The sequence below is a fragment of the Triticum urartu genome, chromosome 1, assembly GCF_003073215.2.
Source record: "Triticum urartu cultivar G1812 chromosome 1, Tu2.1, whole genome shotgun sequence".
Taxonomy (NCBI): Eukaryota; Viridiplantae; Streptophyta; class Magnoliopsida; order Poales; family Poaceae; genus Triticum; species Triticum urartu.
Window position 1 is genome coordinate 427,283,553 of NC_053022.1, and position 12,222 is coordinate 427,295,774.

The following is a 12,222-nucleotide window of genomic DNA, read 5'->3' on the forward strand; positions in this document are numbered from 1 at the left end:
TGGTCCAAAAAGGTGAATCGGCCTATAAAAAATGAATAAGTATGAACTGGCAGTACAAATGAAAATATGATTCAAGTGTAAACTTGATTCAAAGCTTACAGCTGGCGGTTTGTTAAGGACGCAGAAAGGATTCAATCCGACTTTGCTGCAGTCTTCCAAGCTCTCATTCAACAAAGTCTTGGTCATATTATTGATGTCTTTGTCAGTCATTTCAATCTGACAGTGGCGTTGAGGATCTTTTAACTCGTCGGTTGACTCACACATTAAGCCGGGCCGGCGGCTTAGAGGCAAGACTCTCCAGGCGACCCAGCATCGAACCAGATCAATTCCGGTCAAGCCGTTGGCCATCAAGGCCCGGATATTTGAAAAAATCGGCATGTATTTCTTTCGCTCTGCTCTGCTAATGTGATCTGTAAGATAATGTCTGTTACTAAGCCGGCTAGCGCGATAACCCGGCAAGGGATTTTCCCCTACTGGAGAAGTATCTTTGCAATAAAACCAAGTCTGATTCCAATCTTTGGGATGACTGGGAAGAGTGGCACTTGGGAAGGTGGCTTCTTTCTGGCGCTGTATAGAAATGCCGCCTATCTCTAGGCTGGACCCATCTGTGAACTCGTTATGTCGGTTTAAGTAATAGAACTCTCTGAATAGTTCTACGGTGGGCTCCTGTTGAAGGTACACCTCGCAGAAGACTTGGAAGTTGCAGATGTTCGAAACAGAGTTGGGTCCAATATCTTGTGGATGGAGCTTGAAAAAATGCAGCACATCACGGAAGAATTTTGAGCCGGGAGGGCTGAAGCCCCGGTTCATATGATCAACAAAGACAAGCACTTCACCATCCTTGGGCTCAAGAGGAGTTTCAGTGCCTGGGACCCTCCAATGGATGACGTCCTTTTTGGCCAGGATGCCTATCTGAGCATATTCGTTCAAATCTTCCTCAGTGACCCAGGAAATGACCCAATTGCAAGCAGTGACAGTTTTGCCCATTTTGAGATTGAAAGCCTAAAAGAAAGAAACATTACCTGTCTAAGATTATGCTATTAAACCGGACCATTGATTCAAAGATAGTGCTATAAACTGGCTGACAAGTTAAGCCGGAGGATGAACATTGAAGTATGCAGATATTCATATTGGCGGCTTATAAGGGGACTAATGGTACCTACCGGGTTAAGGATTCTGCTATTAAGCCGGACAGAGTTTAAAAGTCAAATGTATTATGCAGAACTAGATTATGAGGATGAATAAGCAAGCATGGTTACACTACAAGAAATATGTCAACTTGTGACCTTCTCTCAGTGACCCCAGCTGAATTGGTCGTAAATCCACGGCCATTTCGCTTGGAGGGCTCAAACCCTAAAATTGCCTTACACCAAATGGTCATAAAGCAGACAAGAGTGGTTCATGACCTTATTTCTGCCTGATTACGACCAATATAAATGGTCATGAGGTTGTGAACGTGGATGCATTGGTACTTATTGCTATGACTAGGTGCCACCTAATCAGTTTTGCCTATGTGTCATGTCCATGTGTCAATTTTTGACCTAGGCTGTGAAGCAACCTATATTTCTGTCATTCCCAAAATTCCCCAAAAAATCTCATAAATTCTTTGGGTCATATCTTCGTCAAATATGTAAAAACCATTCCTTTCCCAGTTCAAATAATTCAACAATATTCATTTTCCTATTCTATTCCGAACATCACTTTGTGAAGGAAGTGCTATTTATATATTCTTGATTACCCTCAAAATTGTTGGGCACTCTTTCCTATATAAATCATTGTCTCATGACAAAATTCAACTCCATTTGCCTAGCAAATCTTCCTCGGCAAATTTCCAAAGTTTTTGTCCACCTAGAAGTATTGTGAAGGAAGTACCTTTTTTATATATCCAAATGTCATGAAATTTATACAGTTCCTTCATATTCCAAAATTATCACCCTCCTCCAAATTGCAGCTCAGTCAAATCATCTATGTGAGCCCAGGTTCAATTTATATTTTATTACCAGATTGGCACGTTGCAAAGCAAGTGTTTTCTAGACCCCTCCTATTACCCTCAAACTTTTTGGGCACTCTTCCATGCCCAAATCATTGCCACATGATAATATTCAGCTCTATTTTCTTGGTAAATCCTTCTCAGGAAATTTCCAAAGTTTCTACCTCGAGAGAAGCTTTATGAAGTAAGTACTAGCTAGGCTTACCCAAATGATCTAAAAACTTACCAGCGCATGACTATACCAATGTAACTTGCCTACACCAAATTTGAGCTCATTTCATTCATCCAATTTCTCTCGCTAATTTTCCCAAGTTTCTGTCCAAAGAAGAGCATTTTGAAGGAAGTACCACTTTGGCATGTCCAAATGGTATCAATTTTCTACCGTGCTTTCCTATGTCCAAATAACCATCCTCCACCAAATTTCAGCTCAATCCATTCATTATTTTGAGCCCAGCTTCAACATTCATATTTTTGTCCAATGTGGTACTTTGCAAAGCAAGTACCACCTAGGATCCTTCTTTTGAGCTGAAAATTTGTGAAGACATTCTTATTAGTATATGATCATCCTCAGTGAAAACTCACGCTCATTGGCCATGTGCATTTCCCGTACCGCTAATCAAACACTTGGCTGCTAATTCATCTTTGAGCATAGGTTGGTCTCCTCGTGAGATTCTTCTGTTTTAATTTTCTTCCTAGCACCTACCTAGGGAGTGCCCAACCGACTAGACATGCCTAGGCCTTCCAGAACGCATGTCAACGCTAAGGTCATGCAGTGACCACGCGGCGGGCATGCGAGTTTATGCGCTTTGGAGTTGGGGCCATGGGCCACCGTCCAAACCTCGACGTATCGCCACCAAACCATGTATTTAATCTTAACTAGATACTTATTTAACTAGAAATGATTTTTGGAAAAAATAAAGAGCAAACAATAAGGTAGCTGCAGTTCAAATTTGACCCGCTTCCTCCTGAATCGACGGAAATTTGTCTTTTTCACCAGAGGTGGATCAAAACTTTTGACACCCAAGCATTTTTTCAGTTGTGCATTAAATATGGCCTAGTATTTTATAAAATTTATTTGGTCCAATTTTGCAACAAATATATGGTAGGTCCTTCACAAAAAAACTCATTTCGGGCACTCAAAAAATGGAAAATGAATTTTCCGTGCAAAGAAAATGAAAACTCCCATAGGCAACATTGTTTGGAATTCCAAGATGCACCCTTTTGCACAATTTGAGATCATTTTGAACAAACTATGCCATGAATGTGGCCATAAGATTGATCATTTGGCTTGAAAGCCATGAATCTTCAAGCACGATAGCTCATTCCTGAGAACACTTTTTTAAAATAATTGCCATATTACAAGTTTATTATTTTTCCTGAAAACTTGGTCACATATAATGACACAATGCGAAGGTTTTTCAATTTTTTGATTTTTTTTGAATTTTTTATGCCCGTTTCAAAATGCGGTCAAAACGGCGAGCTTGACCGTTCCTAGCTAGTGGTTGAATCTTGGAAAACTTTTGATGTTTCTCTGAGTAAATAGATACTTATGTACCTAGAAATAATTTTTGAAAAAAATAAAGAGCAAACTATGAGGCAGCTGCAGTTCAAATTTAACCCGCTTCCTACTGAATCGGCGGAAATTTATCTTTTTCACCAGAGGTGGATCAAAACTTTTTACACCCAACCATTTTGTCAATTGTGCATTAAATATGGCCTAGTATTTTAGAAAGTTGATTTGGTACAATTTTGCAACAAAGATATGGTAGGTCCTTCACAAAAAAAACTCATTTCGGGCACTCGAAAAATGGAAAATGAATTTTTCGTTCAAAGAAAATGAAAACTTCCTTAGGAAACATTGTTTGCCATTCCAAGATGCACACTTGTGCACGATATGAGATCATTTCAACAAACTATGTCATGAATATGGCCATAAGATTGATCATTTGGCTTGAAAGCCATGAATCTTCATAGATGATAGCTCATTTTTGAGAACATTTTTAAAATAATTGCTGTATTACAAGTTTATTATTTTTTTCTGAAAACTTGGTCACATATAATGACACAATGCGAAGGTTTTCCAATTTTTTGATTTTTTTAAATTTTTTATGCCCGTTTCAAAATGCGGTCAAAACGGCGGGCATGACCGTTCCTAGCTAGTGGTTGAATCTTGGAAAACTTCTGGTGTTTCTCTAATTAAATAGATACTTATGTACCTAGAAATGATTTTTGGAAAAAATAAACAGCAAACTATGAGGACGCCGCAGTTCAAATTTGACCCGTTTCCTACTAAATCAGCGGAAAATTGTCTTTTTCACGAGAGGTGGATCAAAACTTTTGACACCCAACCATTTGGTCAATTGTGAATTAAATATGTCTTAGTATTTTAGAAAATTGATTTGGTACAATTTTGCAACAAATATATGATAGGTCCTTCATAAAAAAACTCATTTTGAGCACTCGGAAAATGATTAAAAATAGCTAGAAAGATCATAAATACATAGAAATTGGTTCTTATCCACAAAATGTGGTCTAACTCTAGTGAAAATTTGTGTGGTGCCATTTTGCAAAATATTTTTGATATCTACTTCATAAAATCCCTCTATTTGTAGTACTTAGATACTTTTTTAAATCACTATTTTTCTGAACCAATCAGGACTCTTCCCACGGATCGATGACATGGCGCCCATCCATCCATCCATCCATCTCACCATCCCACATCCATCCATCCATCTGTCTACAGAAAAAAAATAAAAAAAATGAAAAAGAGATACCCCCACCACAGCCCAAACCCAAGCTCACATCACACCCACCGCCATCTTCCCCCATCCCACCCCTCCTCCCGATCTCCTCGCCGCCGCCGCCACCTCCCGATCCAATCTCTCCCCGCCGCCGCCCCGTCCTCCCCTTCCTTTCGCCCTCCACCTCTCCCCTCGCCTCCGCCACCCGACGGCCATGGCGCGCCTCTTCCTCATCCCAGATCAGATCTAACGCCCCCAACCGCATCCATCCATCAGAGGCGCTGGAGGCGCACTGTGCGGTTCTACTGGGCGGCGACCCGACGGCGTCCGGCGCATCACGCACCGAACCATCTGTGCGGTTATACTGGGCGGCAACCCGACGGCGTTCAGCGCGCTGCTCACCCGTCGGCCTCCAACGCCGACCAGGCGGCCGCTAAGGCCGATCACACCGCCTCCGCGCGCTGCGCCTCTACTCGTCGCTCAAGTGGACGGTGGCGCAGGTGCTCAAGTCCTGCCGCGCCTACTCCAGCGGCGTCACCGCCGCCATCCTCCTCTCCGACCTCTTCCAGGTCTGCCAGATTTGCCGCCGCCAACGGACTCCCCATCTCTGTATGTTACTCGCTGTACCGGTTAGGTGTCTCCGTTGAGTCGCTCCAGTTCAGTTCAGTAATCAGCGCTAGCACACGGCTCTTTCTCGAATATGATCTGTATTTCGTGCATGTTGTTTCCTAGGATTTTGTTGTTCAATTAGCTCGAGTTTGAAAGCAAGCGCACCAGTTCATGGAAGGATTTGAACAATGTATTGGCAATTAACACATGGCTCTTCCTCGAATATGATCTGTATTTTGTGCACGCTATTTCCTACTAGGATTTTGCTGTTCAATTAGCTCGAATTTGACAGCAAGTGCACCAGTTCATGGAAGGATTTGAACAATGTGTTGGTAATTAACACTCAGCTATGCATGGCATACAGGAAATTAAAATTATGTGTACTAAAAGTGGATCTAATTGGTCGTATACTCATCATCTGTATGCTAGGAACGGTGCCATATCCACCTTATAATAGTTTCGAGTTAGGATGTACTGTATAATAGTTACTTGGTGTTGATGTGGTGGCCGGTTGAATACCGACTACTGTTTTATGATACCTTGAGTTGCTCACTTCTGTAGCTTCCCCGTTCTGGTTTCTAGTTATTAGTGATTGTTAGGAGTTCAGGCTGGGACCAGAAGGTGCTGCTCAAGGTTTCTAGTCCGTCTCCGTCTCAAGGTTTCTAGTGTTAATTTTCAATGTCAATTGCTTAGTTGCAGGCGTTCTCTCCTGCAGCATCTTGCACTCATCCACCTATGAGCCCTCCAATCTCTTCTCTATGATCCCCTTCCATTATAAGAAGCCAGAATCATTTTGGGTTTGTGGTGGAAATGTAGATTTAAATTCATGATAAGATAATTAGCACAAATGGCCATTTCTCATCGATATCACAGTAGAGATTCAGAGTGTGATCTTGAAAGCACGCTGCATACAGAAACACAACGCTGAGTGCCTTTATTAAATAGATTAAAAATAAGTCGCGCGGGTTTGCTTGCTTGTTTGGATTATATTTCCCAGTAGCTTGCTGATCCTACATAACTTCATTCTGTATACGGATCTGCGACCTTCAGGATGCATTTACTTATTGCAAGCGAATCATCCTATATTATTCTCATTGCACTGTACATAGTCTGCTCGCACAAAATCTATTTTGTTTCATGCAAGAAGTCAAGAACTATCATCCAACTTGAACTTTTGGGGATCACTGTTCACACCTTACAAATGCTTTGCAGGATAACCTTCACCCCGACTGTGCAGCACTGCAGTATGGCTACGGTGATTGGCTTGTGCCTCGGGCTTAAGTTGATGCAAAACCCGCGAGACTACACCACTGGTCGTCGACCTGCCCCACAGCAGGCAGACCCTCGACATCATTGTCATCATGGCCGGGACGCCAGGTGAGACGCGCCATTGCCAGATTCCTTGTTCCTACTGGTCGATACTCTTTGCTGCATTGACATGACCAGCTTGTGCTGGAAGACAGTGTAATGAAACTGTCTGAAGAACAATTTACTGAAACTGAACTGCTGCTAATCTTCAGTTAGAAATTTGGAGCTGTCTGGACTCTTGTAGTATTATATATACATAAGTAAAAGGAGTTGAATGGAAACAATTGGTATTTGCATTATGCCTACCGTAAAGATGCTAGAAGGCAATCTGAACCAGTTTGCGAGAAATTATTTCATAGTACTATCCTTGATACAAATAATTCAATTTTCAGATACATATTTACACTACAAAACTCTGGCTAGTTTGCTTGGAAATGACAGTAGGATTATGCTGAATAAACTGAATGTATGTATGATGGCTGCAGGCTGGATACAGGCATGTGGACACAGCCACGGCCACAGCTCTCCGGCAACCAAGACGGCGACAGCGTCGACGGGATCCTCGGATGACCTGCGTCCTTCCCCGACCATGCCCGCGACCTGCATCCAGCTGCTCCTGCCCCGGCCCTCCTCAACTTCGCTCATGGTGAGCTGCTGTAGGTGAGACAATTGACTCGATCTGTTGCTACCGGTAGAACTGCTGATGTAGTTTGGGTGTAGCCGCAACTGCTGTAGATTGGGTGTATAGGAGGCTGACCTACTGCTCTTCTTAGTACCATGGCTGCTGTAGATTGGTTTTATCTGCAATACATACTATCTTGGTTTAGTTTAGGGGCAAATAGAGATGTTTCTGTTGGACTGTGTTATGTGATTGATAGGTCATTGTCCCATTACATACTATCATGTAAACCTCCTGTTTTCCTGAAATGCTATTATTGATAAGTCACTGTCCCATGACATACTACTCTATTTGAGCAGGAATAGGTGGTGCCAACAGTGCTGGATGCGGCATGAGTGGTTTAGGTGAGTTCTTTGGTCCCTCCCCTTTCTTGCCTACGTGGTCTTTGATACCACGATCGTCGAGGCATGGCTGGCTTTTGTTACACTGTTATTTAAACGCGTTGAAACTTTAATAACATCCAAGTAGTTCTCTTGAAATTTCAGTCTTGATGGACAGATAAAGTAAAACATTAAAGGGACCAGTGTCATTATAACTTAGTTCCTGTATTCGCAGCCATGACATGGTTTCAACCTATTGTTAGCAGAAAATATGTGGCTTATTTTTTATCTTATCTTGTATTAAGCTGCCTTGTCTGTATTGAACTCTGTAATTCCAGCAGCGACCGCCACATCTGGTGAGAGAGACACTCTCTCTGCTGTATTTTCTGTTTATTGTTTGTAGTGAATGACTTTCTATGTCTTGGTAGGTAACTGGTATCATGTCCATGTTGTTCTTGGCTAGATGGTAATGGTTATCAGAATATGTACACATGAGTGTATCATGTAACAAATGACAGGGTCACCAGAATATAGACACAGTAAATCCATTGTTCTGTTTTATCATTATGCTTCATATGTTAACATGTCGAAGTCAAGTTTTGGAAGTTTTGTTATGCCATGCTTAGTGCTTGCTGAACTGAGGCATTTGGGCATTTATGTATAATTTTTATTCTCTTGAATGGATATATTTTATTGGCAATGATTTAACTTCCACTGTATCTCACTAATAATTTATGTAGATCAAGATCTAATGTCGTGGAGGTTGCTGCTACTATAACAGAAGATCAGAAGAAGCCTGGAGATGTGCACCATAGTTTTAGTTGATGGTGCCTGTGTATTTGTTTTTTATTGTATATGTACAGTTGTTGGATCGTGCAGACATGTACGTGGTGTTGTGAGTTTGTGGATTTGATCATTTAATTGAGAGAATTATTGATTGTTTGCATTTGAAATGTGTAAAATGAAATATGTGAATGAAAAAGATGAATGTTCTACTGGATCGAATAGTATTTGGGCTCTAAAAAGGCTATGGCCCAAACAATAGTGGACTGGAATATTTTGCATTTATGAAAAAACTGTAAAAAAGGCTTAATGAAATGGACTGCGAAATGGAATGAATTAAGAAGGCCGAATTGTTGGGACAGGCCCATGTAGCTAGTAAAAATTAATAGGAAAAATAAATATTAAAAGGCTGAATTGTTGGGCTAGGCCCATGTAAAAAATCGAATCGGACCAGGCTGATTCTTGTGCCACATCAGCTTGCCACGCTGAATGCCTACGTGGTTTGGGGAGGTTGCTAGTGACCAAAAATTTGGTCGTGGAACCAACAACCTTTTACATATCGCAAAGAAGGTCACTAATTTCAGTTTACGACCGCCAGCTTTTGACCTTCTGTTTTTGGTCACAAAAAGGTCACAAATAAAAAACTATGACCTTTCAGCGACCAATAGTGGTGGTCACAAGTTGACATATTTTTTATAGTGTTAAACCAGAGATGTATTGTCGTCATGCAAGTTAAGAAGCATATGATGGCGGTTTAAACAACGCCTAGTGTTATATGGTGGATCATGGTTTACGGTATAAGCCACCATGGCAGTTATGGTACTTCAAATTCATCAGTGAAAATTTTGCTAGGTGATGGAGAAACATGTTTCACAAACTAGAGCTATAATTGTGGATCTAGAGCAATGCAGAAAAGACGGTAAATTCTAAACCTAAGGTGGCAGCAGCAGAAAAGTTCATGTGCCCCGATGGGATTTTCTATGAAAACGAAGTGTTCTGATGTTAAAAACAAGTGCTAGACTGCTACCACATAAGTTTCATATTGTGCTCAAATCAAGGGCTGCTCGGACTAAAGGAGAAAATGAAAAACGGTGTAGAACACCGATGAACAAGGCCAACCCTAATGCAGATCCGAGGGTGAAGCAGATGAACACTTACGGTTGCAGCTGGACTGCGATGGAGCACTGGCGTTCTCCGGTCTGGTCAGGTCGATGCAGCGGCCTGATTTGATGCACTGGTCGGAGGTCGCGGTGGCAGAGCTCGGGCGGCAGACGAGAAGCAAGAGGAAGATGAAGGCGATGAGGCAAGGGGAAAATGGAAAAGACCCCCGCCCCTATTTATAAGGGAGTGGATACAAGGCATGCACGGGAATCGAGGAGGCCGAAATCATCATGTGGCTATATGGATGCCTCGGTTTTTAGGATACTCATTAAGATAAGGATCAGTTAAGATGTTCTGGGCTTCACGCGAAATTAATGTGAAATGACGTCATGGCGGTTTAAGAAAATTCTGTGAGCTGACGTCATGGCGGTTTACAACAAGGTTTATCAAACAGGCAATGCAAGATTTTGACAAAGTCAGATGTTGAAGATTGATATGAACAAGTTCAAATCAACCTGGGGCCTAATGTTGGGGATATAACTACATGGTATGAACCGCCCAGGAGGGGGCGGGTCATACCACTGGAGACTTATCAGTGAAGATGGCGTCTCATACAAGCCCATTGACTGCCCACGACCCAGAGGTGACTTGAGGCCCAAGGGGATGAACCGCCACATGTATAACTTGTATTGTAAGGCAAGATTAGTTAGTCACCAAGCCGGACACATTGTGTATGAGCTGGCCGGGACTCTGTAAGCCATCGGGCGTCAACCTATGTATATAAAGGGACGACCCGACGGCGAGTTAAGGGCAAGAAACAATAGATTGAGAACTAGGTCAAGCGTATTCGCTCCTTGATAATCGAAACCCAAGCAATACAACCCCAAACTGGAGTAGGCCTTTATCTCCACCGCGAGGGGTCGAACCAGTATAAACTCTCTGTGTCCTTTGTCCCGATTAACCCCTTTAAGCTAACCTAGTTGCGATGGCTCCACGACTAAGTCCTTCCGCTAGGACATCTTCCGTGTCAAGTCCACGACAGGTGCCTTCCATACCAACACTTTCCAAGCAATTTATTATTTGACAACATAAAGTAAATTCATTTTTCATTTCGGGACTGGGCATCCCTAATACCTTTGCCTTACTCTCGTGCAATGGCAAGTGAATAAACACTCATCGTGAGAATAACACATCTAGCATGGAAAATATTGGCCACCCCTCACCGCCTCACGAGCGGTACGAGCACACAAAAGAGAAATTTATTTTGAATATTAGAGATGATGGCACATACAAATTTGCTTAGAACGATAAAAGAATACCGCATATAGGTAGATATAGTGGACTCATATGGCAAAACTGGTTTAAAGGATTTTGGATGCACAAGTAGTGATCATACTTAGTGCAAAATGAAGGCTATCAAAAGGTTGAGAAGCGACCAACCAAGAAACGAATAATCTCATAAGCGAGCATTGAGCATAATTAACACCGAATAATGCACCACAAGTAGGATGTAATTTCATTGCATAACTATTGACTTTCGTTCTTGCATAGGGAATCACAAACCTTAACACCAATATTCTTACTAAAGCATAATTACTCATCAACATGACTCACATAACACATCATCATATCTCAAAACTAATACAAGGAATCAAATTTATTTTGTCCAATGATCTTCATGAAAGTTTTTACTATATCCTTCTTGGATATCTATCACTTTGGGACTAATTTTCATGTGTTCTTTTGATAAGCTCAAACAAATATAAGTGAAGATCATGAGCATAAGTTTCTTTCTCTCAAATTAATTTAAGTGAAGCAAGAGAGAATTTCTAAAAAATACTAAAGCACACAGTGCTCAAAAAGATATAAGTGAAGCACTAGAGCAATTCCATAGCTCATAAAGATTTAAGTGAAGCACAGAGAGCAATTCTAATAAGTCATGGCATAATTTTTGGCTCTCTCAAAATAGGTGTGCCCAACAAGGATTCAAGAGTTAAAACACAAAGCAAAACAAGCAAAGACTCATATCATACAAGACGCACCAAGCAAAACTCATAGTATGTGACGAATAAAAATATAGCTTCGAGTAAAATACCAATGGTTGTTAGCAGAAAGAGGGGATGCCACTCGGGGCATCCCCAAGCTTAGGCTCTTCTTACTCCTTATTCCTTCATCCATCGTAAGATAACCCAAAACTTGAAAACTTCAATCACACAAAACTCAACAAGACCTTCGTGAGATCCGTTAGTATGAGAAAACAAATCACTACTATAAGTGATGTTGCAAACCAACTCATGTTTTATTCTTGCATTATATCTACTGTATTCCATCTTTTCTATGGCAAAAACTCTTCAAAGAAAACCATAGAATCATCAAAACAAGCACACAACGCAAACAAAATAGAATCTGTCAAAAACAGAACAGTCTATAGCAATCTAGGTATTTCGAATACTTCTGTAACTCCAAAAACCCTGAAAAATTAGGACCGCTTGAGAAATTTGTATATTAATATTCTGCAAAAAGAATTGGTATTTTATCATGCTCTGGTTAAAACTGAAAATTATTTTCGTGAGCACAAAAGTTTCTGTTTTTGAGCATGATCAAACAACTATCACCCAAGAAGATCCTAAAGGCTTTACTTGGCACAAACACTAATTAAGACACAAAAAACACAATCATAATAGTGGCATA

The 12,222-nt window shown here is 41.2% G+C and overlaps 1 protein-coding gene across 2 annotated transcripts; it reads left to right on the forward strand.

Annotated features, from left to right (window-relative positions):
* Positions 1-4,779: 4,779 nt before the first annotated feature.
* On the forward strand, positions 4,780-8,593 carry LOC125516048. 2 transcript variants are annotated; one of them, XM_048681544.1, is made up of 5 exons: positions 4,780-5,340; positions 6,553-6,717; positions 7,134-7,308; positions 7,627-7,671; positions 8,388-8,593. In XM_048681544.1, the coding sequence occupies exons 2-5, from the start codon at positions 6,702-6,704 to the stop codon at positions 8,470-8,472; spliced, it is 321 nt and encodes a 106-aa protein (XP_048537501.1). In that variant the 5' UTR covers positions 4,780-5,340; positions 6,553-6,701; the 3' UTR covers positions 8,473-8,593. The 2 variants fall into 2 exon arrangements, with proteins under 2 accessions (XP_048537501.1, XP_048537495.1); XM_048681538.1 differs by having other exon boundaries at positions 4,780-5,300.
* Positions 8,594-12,222: the final 3,629 nt, after the last annotated feature.